Genomic DNA, 21,071 nt, shown 5'->3' on the forward strand with positions numbered 1-21,071 from the left:
GGAATTCAAACTCCAGCAGTTTGGTTGTAGAATCCATTCTCTTAACTCCTCTGTAGCATGAGAGTGGAGGGGCTTTTGTTTGTTTTCTAAGATTTACTTATTTATTTTATGTATATGAGTACTCTATCTACATGTACATCTGCACACCAGAAGAGGGCATCTGATCTCATTACAGATGGTTATGAGACACCATGTGGTTGCTGGGAATTGAACTCAGGACATCTAGAAGAGCGGCTAGTGCTCTTAACCTCTGAGTCATCTCTCCAGCCCCGGAGACCAGAGGGTTTTATTTAAAAATATTTATAGACTTGTATTTCCAGTAATGATTCTGATCAACCTTCCTAGAAAAATTAGAAACTAGTAAAAGTAAATATACAAGGATTAACAAAGCATGAAGAATTACCAGACCACAGTCCAAAGACAGAGAGTCAGCCAAGTGAGCTACAGTAAAGTTTTCTTTATGTGGAGGATCTTACAACTGAACGAGATGTTGAATGGATAAGAAGCCATTCAACATTTTGTCAGTTTTAGAAAGCTAGGGAAAGAGGTGGCAGTGCTTGTCAATAGTGCAAGTGCTTCTAAAACTAAGGATTAGATGGGGCCCTGAATGGCTGAATCCCAGGTATAAGGGTGAACTAGAAGTAGCTTTAAGTCATCTGGGTGGTCCAGAAAATAGCAATCCCTTAAACATAAAGTGATTAAAGTAATATTGGCTTACTAGTGCTTCTTGCAGTCATCTAAGAGTTAAACAGTATTTTCTGGAAGAACATAGTATCCAAAATTTCAACCTAATTTCACAACTTTTCAAACAAAGTATCTGGTGTGTAGACCAAAAAAAATTAATTATAAAAGAAACCATGATGCAAGAGAAAGAAAAAACACATTAAGCCGGACATGAGGGCATAGACTGTAATCACAGCACTTGGGAGATGGAGGCAGGAGGATTAGGAGTTCAAAATCATTCTCAGCTAAATAATGAGACCAACTTAGGCTACAATGAGGCTCTGTCGCAACAATAATAGCATTTGCAATTATAAAGTAAGTAACAATTGTGATTATTAAACTAAAGGATGGAAATTCATAGTTCGTAGTTTCTTAAAAAGAAAACTCCAGATCAGATAGCCTTATCAGAAAGATCTATAAATCATTTAAAGCAGAAATGATTATAATTATATATAAATTACCCCACAGAATAAAAAATAAAGAGTCTATGCAGAATGTCCAGCCCTAAATGGGACATTTATATCACATGTCCCCTCTCAAGGCTCATGGATCATTACAAAAGCAGAAAGAGAGGACAAGCCAGAGGTGATGGCTGACCACAACAAGGCGATGTAATCCAACACAACAGGGCAGCTACACAGACGGAGTCAGTAACTGTGCAAGGAGACCAAATTCCAGCAGGCAGTGGGTGGGCAGCCCACCTCTAGCTGAGGCGCTATTGACCACTGCTGCTGGGAGAGGGGAGAGGGAGAGTGTACTTTTGTTCAGGATGTAGCCCAAAGAGCTTACTCATATTCTAGTACATGGTTCTACGCCTGGGTACATGCTGGCAGCACTAAGTGAACTCTGTGGTTTAAAAATAAGACCAGTAAGAACCCCTATAAAATTGAGAGGAATCAGAGAAGAATTGGAGTAGAGAGAATGGAGGGTAGAACTGACCTTAATTCATTTATAACACCAGCAATAAAAGAAAATACAGAATGAGTACTAAAGAAAGGAGGAAGTAAGCATAATTAATGTTAAAGCCGTTATTGCTCTCGCATTACTCTGGGAAGGGAGGCGCTGTGCCTGGAAAAGGGCAGTCAAGTGGACATCCGGGGGGGTGGTACTGCCCTGCTTTTTACCTGACAGGCAAGTGTCTGCTTTATGTTAAACCATTACAGTGCATGTTTCTGTTCTGTATCCTTTGCTGTATGTATATTATAGCTTGTAATAAAATTTTAAATTCACGGACCCAGTGTCAGTTAACAAGAAACTTGTATGTCTATAGACATTATTCTTAGATTTCGGTAGTGGGTGCTGCTTTCTCCCTCTTACGCATTCTCGTGAACAAACCCAGGGGCTCACACAGGCCAGGAAAACACAACTACTCAGTCCAATGTTAGTCATTCTAGTCATTCCTTTCTTTCTTTCTTTCTTTCTTTCTTTCTTTCTTTCTTTCTTTCTTTCTTTCTTTCTTTCTTTTCTTTGAGACAGGGTCTCGGGCTGAAGAGATGGCTCACCATCTGCTCTTCCAGAGGTCCTGAGTTCAATTCCCAGCAACCACATGGTGGCTCACAACCATCATTAATGAGATCTGGTGCCCTCCTCTGGCGTGTGGGCATACAAGGAGGCAGAATGTTGTATACATAATAAATGAATAAATCTTTAAAAAAAAAAAGAGAGAGAGACAGGGTCTCAATACGTAGCCTTCAAACTCTTAATCCTCCTGCCTCAGCCTCTGTAGTACAAGAATTACAGGCATGTTCTACTAAGTTCAAGTCATTAACTTACTTTATTATATCTTTATTTATTCTAAAAGGTTTAAAACTTCTTGAAGACTTTCTTTTAGGGGTTAATGTCTTTTTTCTGACATTATTTACTGTATTTGTGTATGTACAATCACATGTGACACATTATTTATGTTGCGATCAGAGGACATCTTGCAGGAGTTGCTTCTCTCCTTTTCCCATGAGGGTTCTGGTGAATGAACTCTAGCCATCCGGCTTAGCAGCAGGAGACTTACTAAGCTGGCCATCTTGCAGGCCCTGGGGTTAACTTCTACTCACACTTATACACCGAATCACAGCTATAATTTCATACAGTAGTAAGGGAATCTATTCCTGGATAGTCTGTAACATGGGAAATTGTTTATAAAATCCAAATTTTAATCTTCGGTTTGAGTGTTTTGGTATTTGGATACTATTACATAGATTAGCCAATAATTTGTATAAATGTAAGATGTACAATATAAAGACAAATAGAGTAGGTCAATTCATCTGAGTTCCAACAGACATCAACTTAGCAGTTTCTCTATCTGCTATAACTTCTTATTGGTTAATTTCCCAGATTTCAGTTTTTGTCTACTCAGTCCTAGTTCAAAACCCAGTCATGCATCTAGAACAGCCTTTGACAATACAGGAAAATTAATTCTGTGATCTGAAATATAAATGATCTATAGCAATCAAGTCACTTAATTGTTTCTTCTCTATAACTATAATAAAGTAGGTCTGGAATGCAACTGCATTCACCACCAATATTGAGGAAGAGGAAGTTAAGTAAACACAATTCAGGTTTTATTCAGCCAGCAATTACAAAGCCCTTAGGGAACTAATTGCTTCTAAGCAGGTTCCTTTTTTTAAAAAAACAAACAAACAAACAAAAAAACAGGGACTAATGTATTCTAGGCTGGCCTAGAAGTCACAACTGTATAGTAGAGAGAGAGGGGGGGGAGGGAGAGGGAGAGGGAGAGGGAAAGGGGGGGGGGGGAGAGAGAGAGAGAGAGAGAGAGAGAGAGAGAGACCTTGAACTTCTGATCCTTTTGCCTCGACATTCCAAATTCTAGGATTCCAAGCATGAGCCACCTCCAGGCTTGGTTTCTGCAGCACTACATATTAAAGTCAGGGCTTCATGTATGCAACATAAGCACTGCTAACAGTACTACATCCCTGACCTCGAACTGTTTCTAAATGCCTTATTAGTATCCCTTTCAAGATGAAGGCAAATAGAGCAGACTAAACAATTCTGATCTAATGTATGACAAACCATACACTTTGGTCTATTGTCATAAATTTGTTAAATTTAAATAAAAGTAGTATTTTTGTTATAAAATTTCTTACTTTGGGAACATGTGGATTAAACTCCACAGCTCTATGAATTGCTTCCACAGCATTAATTTCTGCTGTGCTTAACCCTCTTCTGGATGCTGTTTCTGGAGAGAATCTGTAAAGAAAACCACAGGACGAAGAAATGAACAAACTACATGTACAAAGTCTATTGGGAATGATAAACATGGATTCAGATTACAATATATTCCTCAAATCAAAGATGTTTCTGGCAATGACCCAAAGGCAAAACCATACAACCAATAAAAATGAAAGTAAAGCCTCTGGCTCAACAGTGTGCACCAGGCCACAGAAGGAATGAAAATGGCAGCCTGAAGTCAGAGAGCCTTTGGAGAGGTTCATTGAGCCCACTCTGAGAAGGGTGGCTACAGTAAGTAATGCCACTGAGGAACTCAGAAAATCTAGAAAACACAATCCAGACTTTTATAAAATTTTTAGGTGACAAGAAACTGCAAATATTTTATTCCAATTTATATCAAGATATATTACTCTTGATGAGCACCATTTGGTTGGTCTCTGACTCTCAATTAAATAATAATTTTTTTATTGAGATAGGGTCTCATCACTGGACCTGTCCAGATTTTGAATATCTCAACTGCCAAATAAGGAGAACTAAGGAGAGCCAAAGGTGTAAGGAAGGGAGAGTAACTTCAGTGGAAGGGTAAGATGAAGCCAGCCCATCTACCTGTACCTTGTTGTTAACAGAATCACTGTTACCACATTAAAGGTGTACTTTTTTTTTGAGACATATATACACCAGGATGGCCTTTAGCTTGTTACGTAGCCAAGGCTAGCTTTGACTCCTGCTCCTCCTTCCAAAGGCTGGTGTTGCAGTTATAAGCTTCACACTCAATTCTCTGTGGGCTCTTCTTGAACCTGCTGTAGTAACTTGACACATATCATCCTCATTCAACCACCCTACAATATTATTTCCTTTTTTATAATTTTATTTCCATGTGCATTTGTATTTTGTCTGAATGTGTGTCTGTGTGTTGGGTTCCCTGGAACTGGAATCACAAATCGTCGTGAGCGCCATATGGGTGCTGGGAATTGAACCCAGGTCTTCTAAAGAGCAGTCAGTGCTCTTAACTGCTGAGCCATTTCTCCAGCCACCCCTCAGCCATATTACTCTCAAAATAACAACTTGCCCAGCTACATCTACTATGTGGTAGTTTGAATTTGAGTACCAGCTTACTTAACTCTAAATAGCTCTGTCATCAAACCACATGCAGTGAGAAACCTCAGTCACAAAAGAGTAAGGGTTATTCAGGAGGAAACAGAGAGGAGAAAGCGCATTGTTTAAAAGTCAATAGAGGAAAAACCCTTATTAAATGTTCAGCAGTCTTTCCAAATGATTGTGGTTTCAAAAGTACTTACTTATCTGAAACAGTCCTTGTTTTCAACAGTGCTGCTGTGTAGCAGATGGCTGCCGACTTTGGAAGGCTTATATCTGTAACAATATTGTCAACTTAGGTAGGGATTAAAAATGATAACTCCTAGTACAAATTCATCAGCTGCAATACAGTGACATAGGCATCTGGACACATTGTTGGAAGACCTAAGTTTGATTCTAGATTTTACTATTTACTAGTTGGCATATCCCTGGGCTAGTAGTAACTTTATTGATCTCTCTTTCTCCCTCTCTCTCACTTTTTTTTTATTTTTTATTTTTTTATGGTTTTTCGAGATGGGGTTTCCCAGTGTAGTTTCTTGTAGACCAAACTGGCCTCAAACTCACAAAGATCTGCCTGCCTCTACCTCCTGGGTGCAACCCAGCCTAGACCTCTTTCCATACCTCTTAGTAGAAATTAAACTATGTTGACATAAGTCCTCTATATGACGACAACAGATATTCTACAAACATCGATAATAATCTGTTTACAATAAGACTAGTCAAAAGAAACCGCCGGGCGATGGTGGCGCACGCCTTTAATTCCAGCACTCGGGAGGCAGAGGCAGGCGGATCTCTGGGAATTCGAGGTCAGCCTGGTCTACAAGAGCTAGTTCCGGGACAGGCACCAAAGCTACAGAGAAACCCTGTCTCAAAAAAACAAAACAAAAAACAAACAAACAAACAAAAAAGAAATGTATGCACATTTAAAAAAATCCTAGCTGGACATGGTGCCATATGCATTTAACCCCAGGACTCGGGAAGCAGAGGCAGAGGCAGGAGGATCTAAGAGGGAGGCAAAGTGAGTGGATGTCTTACTTTGAATGAGGGGAAAGTCTGTGGTTTTGTTTTTTTGTTTCTTTGAGATAGGGTTTCTCTGTGTGACCCTGGCCATCCTGGAACTTGCTCTGTAGAACAGCTGGCCTCTCAGAGATTTGCCTGTCACTGCCTCCTGAGTGCAGGAATTAAAGGCGTGCACCATCACGACCACCAGGCAAAAGTCTGTGTTTTTAACATTTTCCCATCTCCACTTGTAGTCAACTGTTATTGTTACAATAATACAAATAGTTAATACATGGAACTATTCTTATCAAATGACTAGTAAACATGGAAATGGAATGGCTGAGTTATGGCTCAGGTTTGCCACTCATTCACTGGAAGACATTGCCCAATATTTAACCTTCTTAAACTCCCGCTTCCTAATTTGCTGCCTGAAAAGAATGAAAACACTTGTCCTACCACTTCATATGTTTATTATAGGGATCACTGAAATTATATAAATTACTTCATATAAATAAAAATGATTGTAAAACTCTTATTCTGAATTATTCTTATAAAGATTATCATGCAACGTCTACTTTGTTCTTTATATGCCAAAAGTCATGGAGCACCCTGCTATGTGCACAACGCCTGTACTTTTACAGTCACCTCTCTTCATAGGCTATCTTCAGTGTAACTACTGCCCAAATCTCTCTGTGGTTAAATCCATGTTTTCATGTCCACCATCACATTCTAAGTGCCTCACACAGACTCAGGTAATAAAGAACACGTCCTCATAGAGGAGAAGCTCCTTCTTATAGGCTTCTGGCTCAGCAGGAAGGACAGATAAAGAAGATGCTTCCCAGCAGCTATACCTCCACCTCCAAACTGACTGCTAAGACTGGAAAGAGGCAACGGAAGACACTGACGATTACACAGCTGAAAAGAGACTAATCATGCTATCTACTAACACACACACACACACACACACACACAAACTCACCATCATATTTTGCCAGCACTGCCTGAACATCTGCATAGGCCTGCAATTCTAGAAGTGATTCTAAGAGGTTTTCATGGATGTTCAACATGGTAAGAGGAGGAAATTCTTTCATCAACTGTATATTAAAGAAGGAAAAAAAAGACTAAAATCAAAACAAATCATGATAGAAAACTCAGAGGAGCTGAACCAGGTTTGTTAAAGTATAAATTATTTTGCTTTTTTACAAAGTTATAAACACCTAAACCTTAAGAAATGTATGCACATTAAAAATATCCTTGTTGGGCATGGGGGCACACATCTTTAATCCTACTCAGGAGGCAGAGGCAGGTGGATCTCTGTAAGTTTAAGGCCAGTCTGGTCTACAGAGAGTTCCAGGCCAACCAGAGCTACAAGGTGAGACCCTGTCTCAAGAAATAAATAAAATAGATAAATAAATAAAATATACTATCTTGTTATAGAAATGGGCAACTGAAAAACTCTGCATTAAAATAACTGATAATTTTTTTAGTGTTGGGGACTATAGAAATAATGGTTCTGTTATCAAATTTACTCACATCTCTCATTATTTTCACTGCTTCTCTTATTCTTCCCAATTTTCTTGCACACATTGCCAATCTTCTTTTTATATATACAAGTACATTGGTATCTCGCCCTATTTAGCAAAATAAGAAAATGATACAACTATCACTTTTTGGATTATGACCTGACATTTCATTAAAATATTATCCACTAAAAAAATATTATCCACTAATTTTATTTGCTTATCCTGAAAAGCCTATTAAAATTAAATTAAATTTATACCAGAATGCATTATTATTTTATTAGTGAATATTAAATTTAGGTGATAAATAAGAAATGTTCTCTACTTTTATGTGTGCTTTCAATATTAAGCACTTAAAATATATACTTAATTACTTTTTCCTCTAGTAGTAAGCAATTTGAATGTAGTATATATAGTTCATTCAGTTGATGAGTTTAATACTGGCAGAAAACAAGAAGATATTAATAGAAAGATATATTTGTCTATCTCAGTTTCTGTATAAACAATCTATAATTTTAGTACTATTATTTTGGCCCAAAGATCCTAAATGCCCTAAACAAAATTCCATGAATAATATAAACTTTTATTACGTTAATAATTAATTAAAAAATTATTACTAGAAAGCGCTAAGAGGAAAGCTTTATTATGGGCCAGTGAGATGGCTCAATAGGTAAAAGATGCTTGCTTGTCAATCTTGCTGACTGAGTTTAATCCCTGGCACTCACATGGTAGAAGGAGAAAACTGACACACAAGTTGTTTTCTGACTTCTATGCATGCATGTGTGCATGCACACATATACACATACAAATACACATACACAAATAAGTATAATTTTTAAAATTAAAAATTCTACAAGATAACCACATTTGGTATTATGCAAGGGGAAACAGAAAGAGGTTTTTATAGATGTAGTTTCATTAGTTCCAGGCTGCAATATTAACTATTCCCATAGTTTTGTATAATAACATGCCTTAATGAAATATATTGTAAACACAAGTATTTAACTGAGAGAAAACATTAGCCAAATTTTAATTTCCATAAACAAAAGATGTGGAACTTTGCTGCTAAGAGATAATGCCTTGTGTAAACATATTTCAATTTATTGCCCAGTATCTGCCAAAATCATGAAACTAAAACCCCCTGGCCACAAATCTCAGCCAGAAACAGCAACACTGCCGATTCTAACAGCTTTGGTAAGTGTCGCAACCCTAACCAGAAGAGCATCTCCAAAAGAAAACAGTCCCTGTGTTTCATCCTATCTCAAGCATGCTGGAGAAAAATCAACCAGAAAAGAACCACTGTCACATACGAGACTGGAGTGCGGACTGAAAATCAGATGGTGTCACAAGAGCAATCCCTAAAAAGGATCCCAAGTTCAGAGACAACCTGGGCTATAATAGCAAGACCCCGCCTTAAAGCAAAATAAAACAAAACAACCAACCAAACAAAAACAACAGGAAGAGAGAGGAATAAAGGAAGAAAAGAAGAAAGGAGAGTAAAGTGGAGAAGGGAAGGAACCACCCTTGGGCACCACATACAGAGCCATGGACTGAAGAGGAAACACAATGAGGGTTAGAAGTAATAGACCAGATATGTGAATCTATTGGTTGTTTCATGAAAAATATCAAACTTTTACATATTTTTTTATTATTATTGTTTCATGCTTTAAACACAAAGTTCAGGAGCTAAAGACAGAATGTGGGCCTGGCAGCACATGACTATAATCCCAGCACAGGAGGGAAGATCTGTGCTGGGTTATCCTCATCTACATGGCAAATCTGAGGCTAACACTTCAAGAAACCAAAAGAAAATAAAAGAGGAATAATAGCCAGTTCAAGTTTGCTTACTCAGTTGAGCTTCATGTTGAGGACTCTGGTGCTGGCACTGCTGTGACCGTCTATAAATTATCTCCCCCGCCCTGAGCGCCTGTTTAAATAATTTTTCAGCATCTACGATGGTTGTTGCTTCCTCTTCGGCCAGCAGAACGTAGGCAGTGGCACAGCTATAAAGCAAGCAAGCAAGGCTATGTTAAGTACTGTGGTGAAGCTCACGTTTCTCTGGACAGGCCTCTTGCTATGTCATGCTTCCCTCATCCGTACCTACACTCTCCATCTTTGAGGAGGAAAATAAAACGTCATTCAGCATTTTAAGTCACTAGGGGTACACTAGCGTGTTATGTCCAACCCCACAATGTTTCTTCCACTATTTTCTGTCTTTTCTATTTCTAGCTCTGTTCTCTGACCCTGTGTTTTCTTTTTGTGGAAGGGGAGAATAAGAAAGATACATAAAACGTCGTCTAAAGAAGTAGCTGTAAGGACCACACCACCCAGGCCTGCTCTCGGGCTCTGCTTGCTCTGCAATGTCCACACCATGTGGATATGAAGGGAGTGCACACTGAAAGGCTTGCTTGGCTAATGAGGGCTCTCCATATCTGACCAGGAACATTCCTACCCTGAGCCTTTTCTACAAATCCAAGTGTTCTCTCTGTGTCTTATCCTCCACAGGGCTGCATTCCAGGCCTTCCTCTCATACACCTACGCTCAACTCACACCCATATTTACCCCAAGCTTCCTTTTCTTCACCCTGATAAAACACAGAGATTTTTGTTTGTATCTTTAAAGTCAACAGCTGGCCAATAAAATAAACTAATTCTTGGCTTTGGGCAATAAAGAAAAACAAAGTCTGCCTTCCATGTATTTCCAGACAAGTACATTTAGTCTGAAGAGGATGTCTTAGTTCTGCTTGTCCAGGCCTGCACAGTCTAACACTCAAGTCAGTAGCCACAAGGAGTTTCTGAGCACCTGAGATGCGCTTAATCTAAACTGACACGGCATGTTGGTGCACCTTAGATCTTTAAAGACCGAGAAAATGTAAAATGCCTCATTGACAAGGCTTTTAAAATATTGATCATATGTGAAAATGTTTTATATTTTGAATCTAGACAATTGAGACACTCAAACTAACTTCTTTTAACTTTTCAAATCTAAAAAGTTACATATATGGTTCACATGTTCCAATTAAACAGAGATTATTGGCAACAAATGCAAGGGCAAGCATGAAACACAGTGACAGTGAGTAGCTAGCTTCCACATTTCCACATTTACAATTCCAACACTTAGAACCCTGAGGTAGGAGGACCTGGAGTTTGGGGACAGCGTTGACTATATAGGAGTACCTATGTCCTCTGGGTTCTATGACAGGCCCCTGTCTACTACTGAAGAATAAAAGAAAAAGGTACCTATTCTCAATGAGGGTCAAGAAGGGCCTTTCAGATACAAAAATCAAATCACACCACTATGGTATTTTTCAAATGGCACTGTAACTTTATATATATAATGTTACTAATCAACACATTTCTCCCATGTATAACACTGGGCTTTGATAAAACATTAGATATATTGGTGGTTTAAACACTAGGTACCCTGCTCGCTGTTCCAAAAACAAATTCAATGTTGTTTGCAAAAGAATCTTGCAACACAGCCCAGGCTAGCCTTGAACTCTCATTCTCCTGACTCAGCTTCTCAACTGCTGGTAATTACAGATGTATGTCACAATGCCCATTATCAAATATTTGCATTTAATGTTTTGTTTCAAAAACTTTTAAATAACCAGGATAGAAATATTTCTGTAGGGCTGGGGGTGTAGCAGTGGTATAGCACTTGCCTACCATGCTTGAGGCCCTGGGTTCGATCCCAGCACTGCAAAACAAAACAAAATACCACTTGTACAAAAGCCTTGATAAAACTGATGAAACAGAATCTAAATATAAACATAATTTTATTTTAGTTTTGTGTTGCTGGGAATAAAACTCAGGAACTCACATGGTAGGCAATGTTTACCATTAGATACATCCCCAGCTCCTAATATAACTTTAAATTACAAGCCAGGTCTGGCAGCACAGGCCTGTAATCCCAGTTTCTCAGAAGGCTGATGCAGGAAGGTCACAAGTTCAAGGACTGCCTGGGCAAATTAGTAAGACTGTCTCAAGGCTGGAAATGTGGCTCAAAGACAAAGCACTTGTCTATCATGTGCAAGGCCCTGGGTTCCACCCCCAGTACTGCCACCACCACCACCACCACCACTGCCACCAAACCACATCCTAGGTTATAGTTCATGCTTCCTGGCAACTTTGCCTTCTATTCTTGCATTAGAAATTAGTCCTATGCATACCTAATGACTTCATTTTGTCTTAGACTGGGGATAAATTCACATGCCTGTATAAAATTTCATTTTCTATTTCAGGTATTTAACTTTTATTATGCGTGCCTGTGTGTACATCCCAGTACCCATGTGGAGGTCAGAGGACAACTCGTGGGATTTGGTTCTCTCCTTCCACCATGGAGGTCCTGGGATCAAAGTCAAGCCATCAGCTTGTCTACTGGTACCTTTACCAGCTGAGCCATCTTGCAGGCCCACCAGGGCAAAACATTTTCAACTGCAAAATTCAGAAACTTTTACTATATTCTCAAGGTCATGCAACTATAACAGGTACATATAGCATCTTCATCACCCCCAAAAGCACCATACCCTTTCAGCAGTTCCATTGTCTCTCCTGCCTCCCTGCCCACAGTCACACAGCACCTCTTCAATGTGCCCTTTGGTGCACAGAGGTTTTGCTTTAATAAGGCAGTTTACCTACTTTTTCTTCTATTGCTTCTGCCTTTGTTGTTGTGTCTGTTAAGTCACTGGGAAACCTGGGGACATAAAACTATCCCTTATGTCCTCTCCTCTCTTTTACAGGGCAAAGTTGCAGGGTTGCAAGCACACTAGGCAAAAACTCTACCACTGACCTGCATCCCTAACCCAGTCCATGTTCTCTTATAATAGTTTATACTTTAGTTACTTATTTTTTAATTAATTGATATGTATATGTAACATAAGGGTCCAACTGCCAGCTTGTAGATGTAACTATCCAATCGTTCAGCACTGTGTTAAAAACTACTACTACTTTCTTCTTCCTCTTCTTCTTCTTCTTTTTCTTCTTCCTCTTCCTCCTCTTCTTCTTCCTCCTTTTCTTCTTTTCTCCTCCTCCTCTTCCTCTTCTTCAGTTTGGTTTTTCAAGACAGGGTTTCTTTGTATAGTCTTGTCTGTTCTGGAACTCTCTCTTTAGACCAGGCTTGCCTCAAACTCACAGAGAGCTACCTGCCTCTGCCTCCCAAATGCTGGGATTACAGACATATGCCACCATAGCCCAACTTTAAAGACTTCTCTTTTTTTTTGAATAACCTTGGCACCTCCATCAAAAATCAACTGAAAGACCATAAATATTTGGGCTTACTTTCCAGTAAGTCTAAGTAAGTCAGTCTAGGCATTTAATCTTATGGTTTAACCATCTGGTTTTGTAGAAAGTTTTAAAATATGAGTCTTCTAATGTGGTCCTAGGATTGTTTTTGGCTACTTAGATTCTTTTGCAACTACACACAAATGTTAAGACCAGCTTGTCAATTTCTGCAAAAATAGTAACGGAGATTTTAATTATTTTTATTTTAATATTTTACATGTATGAGTGTTTTGCCTGCATGTGTGTGTATCAATGCATGCAATACCCATGGAGACCAGAAGAGGGTGTTGGATCCCCCCAGAAGCGGAAGTAGCCTCAGATGATTGTGAGCTGCCACATGGCTGTCTGAGATCAAATCAGGGTCCTCTGGAAAGTGCTCTTAACAACTGGCCCTTCTCTCAGGCTCCAGCAGTACTAACTTTAATAGGAGATAGATTAAATCTGCAGATTGATACAGGGGAGCACTGACATTTCAGTTAAAGATATTGAACTTGTGTCATATATGAATACATATACACACATATATATATACATATATATATATATACACATACAGACATACATATCAGCTTTTCTTTTCTTTTTTTCTTTGCTGCTTGAATAACATTTTGTGAGGTTTCAAGTTGTTTTTAATTACTTTGAGCACATAAATGTGGGCACACATATACCACCACATTCATGTAAGATGACTGTTGGGGGTCAGTTCTCTTCTTCCTAGGTTCTGGGGTCACGCTCAGGTCAGCAGACAGACCTGCGTCTCCCCAGCTGTTTTCTAATTCTCAGTGTGCAAGCCTCACACTTTTTTGGCCAAACTTACCCCTAAGCACTTTCATATGCTAGATGCCATTGTCAATGGAATTGCTAACTTTTTACTCGTATTTAACCTAGATTATAAGCACTGAGAGGATTCTGTTTGTGTGACCTTCTTAAGGTTTTCTAGACATATGGCCACACCACCTGTGAATAAAGACAGTTTATTTCTTCCTTTCAAATATGGATACATTTTTCCCTTACCTTGCCTAACTGCGCTTGTTAGGAGTTCTAATAACATGTAAACAGAAGCAGCGAGGGCAGGCATCCTTGTCTTTCTGGTTTAAACAGCTCGCAGTCTTTCATCACTAAGTGTCCTTAGGTGCTGGCTTTTCAGAGATCCCTCGTTAATTTGAGCAGGATTCCTTACATCTACAATATTTCTTAGTATTTATCATAAAATGTTGGGTTTTTGTCAAATACCTTTTTAACAAACTAAGATAACTCGTGGGTTTTGCACTTTGCCCTATTAATGCAATATGTTACATTAATTAGTTTCACATATTTTTGTCATGACAGTACCAAACTGTCAGAGGCTTTTTCTGTACCAGCTGAGACAATCATGTAGATTCCTCCCTTCATGTGTTGAAACTCTTCAATTGTAACAAACCCCACTTGGTCCTCATGTATATTTTCCAAATGCTGCTGGATTCGGTGTATTAATATTTTGGTTTGGCTATTATTTTTTCAAATATTATTTCTGCCCTGTTTTCCTCTCTCCCGTATTTCAGGGACTCCACTTATACGTAGGGCAGCATGACTGACTGCCCCACAGCCCTCATATTCCTACTTCTTTTTTTTTTCAGATTTTTTTATTTATTTATTATGTATACAATGTTCTGCCTGCATGACAGAAGAGGGCACCAGACCTCATTACAGATGGTTGTGAGCCACCATGTGGTTGCCGGGAATTGAACTCAGGACCTTTGGAAGAGCAGGCAATGCTCTTAACCGCTGAGCCATCTCTCCAGCCCTCATATTCCTACTTCTGAGACTACGTAAGCTCAAAGGGCCTAACACAGCTTTGCTGACTCTTCTGTCTGCTCAGATCCGTACAGAGCTCCCTACAGTACATTTTTACTTCAGCTGTATTTTTCAATCCTAGGATTTCCTCTTAGTCCCTTATGTGCCCAGCTGCACTTACTGGGATTTCAAAAATGTATTGATAATTTTCTAATGGTGAAATATCACCATAGACTTTTCTTGTGATTTTTACCTTTTTGAACAAATTTAAAGTAGATGATTTAAGATCTATGAAGTCAAAAGTCCAGACTTCTTTGGAAACATTTCCATGGATACTTTTCCTCATTTTTGTTCTGTTGTTTCTTTGAATGCTGGTTTCTGTTGTTTTGTTTGGTAACAGGGCCTGGCTGTAGCCCAGGCTAATCCAGAGTTCAGTTACAGCTTCCTGACTGCTGAGATTGGAAGCATCTGCCACCCCACCCATGTTCTTTGAGGCTTCATAATTTTCGGTTGAAAATTGTCATTTTAAACTCTAATATTCTGGCAACTCTAGAATGGGATTTTCTGTAACCTCTCTGTTGTTGCTGCCATTGTAGTTGTTTGTTTCCTGGCTTTCCTGATGATTTTGTTAATTCTGTACTCTTCCATTTGTGACCAATAAGGTGGGTGCTTGGTTAGCATAGTGGTCGATTAATTATCAGATAAAGTTTTCTTAAATATCTAGGGAAAAAGTACAAAAACAAAGTCTCCGAGGAAGGCGCTCTCTCTCTCTCTCTCTCTCTCTCTCTCTCTCTCTCTCTCTCTCTCTCTCTCTCTCTTTCTTTCTCTCTCTCTCTGTGTGTGTGTGTGTGTATGTGTGTGTGTGTGTGTGTGTGTGTGTGGTGTGTGTGTGTGGTGTGTGCACCAGGGTGCACTTTCAACATTCACTCAGGTATTTTACAACTGCCATAGCTGTCATTTCTCACTGGTGCCAGCCTCAATATTATCCAGATAGAGCATTCCTCACATATCTAACATGTTTTAGTAATTTTATCATAAAATGCTGTTGGATTTGGTCAATTTTTTTTCATGAATTAAGATAATATATGGGCTTAAAAGGCCTTGAAAACCAAGTATTTCTGAGCATGTGCCCAACTCTGTGAAAAATTGGGTCTTTGAGGCTCCCGGAATCTGTGGAAGCTTTCCAAGGTCTACAGTGTCTCACTCCCTGACCTTTCCCCACAAATTTTCTGGTTTCTCTATTTTCTTGTCCCTCCGTTTGTTTTATTCTTTGCATCAGACAGCTAACAACACATTTTTCTCTATTTTTTGTATGTTCAATTCAGAGAATCTTAAGGTAACTGAAACAGGGCAAGCCCTTTGTGCCGTGCTTCAAAAAATCATCATACTAGTAAAAACCAACAATTCTAGCTCTGTTCCACACTATACACCTCTGTCTGTTCCTGCACTACACACCTGTCTGTTCCTGCACTACACACCTCTGTCTGTTCCTGCACTACACACCTCTGTCTGTTCCTGCACTACACACCTGTCTGTTCCTGCACTACACACCTGTCTGTTCCTGCACTACACACCTGTCTGTTCCTGCACTACACACCTGTCTGTTCCCGCACTACACACCTGTCTGTTCCTGCACTACACACCTCTGTCTGTTCCTGCACTACACACCTCTGTCTGTTCCTGCACTACACACCTGTCTGTTCCTGCACTACACACCTGTCTGTTCCTGCACTACACACCTGTCTGTTCCCGCACTACACACCTGTCTGTTCCTGCACTACACACCTCTGTCTGTTCCTGCACTACACACCTCTGTCTGTTCCTGCACTACACACCTGTCTGTTCCTGCACTACACACCTGTCTGTTCCTGCACTACACACCTGTCTGTTCCTGCACTACACACCTGTCTGTTCCTGCACTACATACTCTGTCTGTTCCTGCACTACACACCTGTCTGTTCCTGCACTACACACCTGTCTGTTCCTGCACTACACACCTGTCTGTTCCCGCACTACACACCTGTCTGTTCCTGCACTACACACCTCTGTCTGTTCCTGCACTACACACCTGTCTGTTCCTGCACTACACACCTGTCCGTTCCTGCACTACACACCTGTCTGTTCCTGCACTACACACCTCTGTCTGTTCCTGCACTACACACCTGTCCGTTCCTGCACTACACCTCTGTCTGTTCCTGCACTACACACCTGTCTGTTCCTGCACTACACACCTCTGTCCGTTCCTGCACTACACACCTGTCCGTTCCTGCACTACACCTCTGTCTGTTCCTGCACTACACACCTGTCTGTTCCTGCACTACACACCTGTCTGTTCCTGCACTACACAACTCTGTCTGTTCCTGCACTACACACCTCTGTCTGTTCCTGCACTACACACCTGCCTGTTCCTGCACTACACACCTCTGTCTGTTCCTGCAGTACACCTCTGTCTGTTCCTGCACTACACACCTGTCTGTTCCTGCACTACACACCTCTGTCTGTTCCTGCACTACACACCTCTGTCTGTTCCTGCACTACACACCTCTGTCCGTTCCTGCACTACACACCTGTCTGTTCCTGCACTACACACCTGTCTGTTCCTGCACTACACACCTGTCCGTTCCTGCACTACACACCTGTCTGTTCCTGCACTACACACCTCTGTCTGTTTTGCACTACACACCTCTGTCTGTTCCTGCACTACACACCTGTCTGTTCCTGCACTACACCTCTGTCTGTTCCTGCACTACACACCTGTCTGTTCCTGCACTACACACTCTGTCTGTTCCTGCACTATACACCTGTCTGTTCCTGCACTACACACCTGTCTGTTCCTGCACTACACACCTGTCTGTTCCCTCACTACACACCTGTCTGTTCCTGCACTACACACCTCTGTCTGTTCCTGCACTACACACCTGTCTGTTCCTGCACTACACACCTGTCTGTTCCTGCACTACACACCTGTCTGTTCCTGCACTACACACCTCTGTCTGTTCCTGCACTACACACCTGTCCGTTCCTGCACTACACCTCTGTCTGTTCCTGCACTACACACCTCTGTCTGTTCCTGCACTACACACCTCTGTCTGTTCCTGCACTACACACCTGTCTGTTCCTGCACTACACACCTGTCTGTTCCTGCACTACACACCTGTCTGTTCCTGCACTACACACCTCTGTCTGTTCCTGCACTACACACCTCTGTCTGTTCCCGCACTACACACCTGTCTGTTCCTACACTATACACCTGTCTGTTCCTACACTATACACCTCTGTCTGTTCCCGCACTACACACCTGTCTGTTCCTACACTATACACCTCTGTCTGGCTGTGCATTTTGTCTTTAAGAATCCCCCTGAGACAGAAAGTGGAGAATGAGTTCCCTTGTATTTAGGTACTTTGCACTTGACTGAGCGATCACCAGGTTACTTCAATAAAGCTCTGATATTTTAGTGTCATAAGTCAGTCAAACCCTGGTCAGCCAGTCACTAGGTGGAGAGCATTGCCATTATTTTGCTCACTCAGGAGGATCTTTTTACTGACAGGAAAGGAACAAGGGAAACTCTAGATTCGTATTAGCCAGGAGCTATTCTTTGCATTGTCCCACCTGGCATTTATTTAGGATATATTCAATTAAAAGTCACTGATCTGTACCATTTAAACACTAACTAGCTGTTTTACATTTTTGTACTCTTAAGATAAACAGATAATCTAAAAAGCTATGTAAGTAAATGCTGTTAACATGGAAAAAACTGACAGCTATTTTGCTAATTTTGAATCCTCTTATTATGTCTCAGAGCCCATTGCTGAGTATAAGTTCCCAGGACTGATGAGTGCTTTAAATGAATGAATTAAATGAAAAACGAAATAAAACAGTGGCATAAATATTTAATTACTCATTTAACTAGTAAGGATTATTAGCATTCTTTGTTAGTAATCTTTATTTTAAAAAGAATTTCTAAAATACTTTTATGGAAAACCATATGTGCAATTTACACTTTCAAAAGCAAAATACAGACATCATTGAACACTGAGAATCTGGTCTCCAGTATGCGAGACAGGAATGGAGATGCCAGTGTTCCTAATCTTATGAGCAGATAAAGGAAATACAAAATTATTTGCCTGTGTTTCCTTTAAAACAAATTTATTTTTCCAACTTACTCATTGTTTAACTCTAAAGCTTGATAGGCTGCTTTGATTCGAGCTGGAGGATTTCTTTCCCTCCATGCCTTCTGCATAACTGTGGGAAAAATATTTCAAAGAGTGGATGAGATGGTAAACATAAATAATCTTATGTAAAACGTATGAAGAATGAGCTAAAAGAGTAAACAAAGCTTTAAATACCATGTTTTTAAACATATGAAACTGGGTTACTAACTCACATTTACATGAAAAATTTATTTTAAATCTGGAACCTTTGCATATAATAAAAATATTCTATGATCTATTTTCATAGCACATAAAGCACTTTAACTGAATTAATCACATCATATTTACACATGACACTATGTATCTAAGTGGACGTCAAAATTGAGCTGGAGTGACACTAGATTATAACAGACACGACAGTCCTGCTTTCGCTGTTCTGAAAAGGCCCGTGGAACCACCAAGAATACACAAAAGCTAAACAGTCTTTGTTTAATCTAATCAATGATTCGGCATAGGAAAAAGTGTAGATGTGTGTTTTCTATGAAAACTGGGAAGGAAGACTGGGATAATTTAGAATACAGCCCATCTTTGGAAAACCTCAGCTTTATCAAGATTCAAAACTAACCTGAGTTAGGATTTCTCTGGAATAATGGGATGGGTTTTGCTACCATTTACTGAACCAAAATGAAGATAGCTATCAAGCTCCGTGTTGTCTCCTAAAAGCTAAACAAACACACACACAAAGTAGATTCTGGGAAATACCTGGCTTACTTTATATTTGATAAGAAAAATGGAGAACTTATAAATGTTGACTTTGGAACAAAACCTACAACTGTCCAGAAAGAATAATGTGGAAAATGTTTGAGTTTTCCTTTGGAAACAAAATATTAGTTTTGGCTCAGAAATGAGACAATATATTCCACATGTGTAACAAAAATACATTTTTCATATCAAACATGTCACCAGCTAGCTGACAGCTAATGCTTCCTGAACTTGACAAATTGATGCAAGCCAGCACTGCCTGATTCTGACCAGGTAAAGAGCACCGTCTGCCACAACACTAAAGTAGGACATAGAGACATACTATGGTACTAATACCATAGTCTTGTAAACCTTTGATGATAGGACTCTACTATAAACTGTACGGCATTTACAGGCCAAATTTTAATGCCAAATCTTTACCAGCATTTGAGGTGATTATATAATATCCTGGTATATAATCATAATTTATCTAATTAATTCCCTTTCAATGAAAAGTTATTTCCAGTGCTTTCCCATTATTAAAACATAATAAACTATGCATAAGAGATCTTGGAGGGTGGAAGCAGGAGGATCCAGAGTGCAAGGTCGTCCTGAGCTATGCAGAGAATTTGGGTTCAACCTACATGAAACTCTGCCTCAAACACAAAGCATAGCAAAACAAAAACAAAAACAACCCCAACACATTGTGATAACAATCATTCAGCCAGTAAGGTAGTGAAAACCTCTTATCTAGCATTCTGGAGGCTGAGGCAGGAAGATCACTATGAATTTGAGGCCAGCCAGGACTATACTGCAAGTACCAGGTTAGCCAGGGTTACAAAGCAATATCCTGACTTAAATGAACAAGCAAAAATGGCCAGGAATAAAGTTCAGTAATAAAAAAAATTGTCCGGCATGCTTGAAATCTTAGACTTAGTCCTCAGTACTGCAATACAAAACAACAAAACACAAAACCAACAAAAAATAATCTTTCAGCTTCTATCTTTGTATAGATGACTAAATATTTCTTTGTTTAAATAGGTACAGCATTTAAAGGAGTTTGGATATATACACTCAAATTCCATTCAATAAAATTATTAATTTGTAGTTTGAGGCCGTACAGGAAAGTGACCATTTCCCCAGTTTCTTACCCTTCAAGCCAGGTTGAGCATCACTATATAAAACTTCAAAATATAAAACATATAAAAGTGGAAAACCAAAAGTGGAAAAATCAGCACCTGACTGCAGTCAAAACACAGGCACAATAAGAAGGGTATGGGGGCATATGCCTGTCATCCCAGAATGTAGGCAGTCCAGGCAGGCGCTCAAGGCCAGTGTTGGCTACTTAAGAAGTTAAAGACTAGACAGGGCTATATAAGTCCTTATCTCTACAAACCAATATCGAAACAAAACACAAAAAATATTTCCACCTATGTGTATAAAACATATATGAAACAAGAATTCTGAGTTTAGATTTGAGTCCCATTCTCAAGATATATCATTATGCACATACAAATATCTCAAATATTAAAGAACATCTAAAGGACGCTCTGGTCCCTAGCATTTCAGAAAAGGGCTACTCAGTTTACATTATAAATCTCGG

General features: G+C 39.6%; 1 protein-coding gene across 5 annotated transcripts in view; it reads right to left on the minus strand.

Moving 5' to 3' along the window:
* Nucleotides 1-21,071, minus strand: part of St7l (suppression of tumorigenicity 7 like) — an 87,272-nt gene that overhangs the window by 49,370 nt on the left and 16,831 nt on the right. For all 5 annotated transcript variants that reach the window (XM_075981705.1, XM_075981704.1, XM_075981703.1 and 2 more), the window contains exons 6-11: nt 18,740-18,818; nt 9,369-9,523; nt 7,534-7,631; nt 6,980-7,094; nt 5,205-5,277; nt 3,822-3,924 (exon numbers count right to left, since the gene is read on the minus strand). In XM_075981705.1, coding sequence (XP_075837820.1) covers nt 3,822-3,924; nt 5,205-5,277; nt 6,980-7,094; nt 7,534-7,631; nt 9,369-9,523; nt 18,740-18,818 — 623 coding nt within the window. The remainder of the gene's footprint in view (nt 1-3,821; nt 3,925-5,204; nt 5,278-6,979; nt 7,095-7,533; nt 7,632-9,368; nt 9,524-18,739; nt 18,819-21,071) is intronic.

Source organism: Microtus pennsylvanicus, chromosome 7 (genome assembly GCF_037038515.1).
Source record: "Microtus pennsylvanicus isolate mMicPen1 chromosome 7, mMicPen1.hap1, whole genome shotgun sequence".
Taxonomy (NCBI): domain Eukaryota; kingdom Metazoa; phylum Chordata; class Mammalia; order Rodentia; family Cricetidae; genus Microtus; species Microtus pennsylvanicus.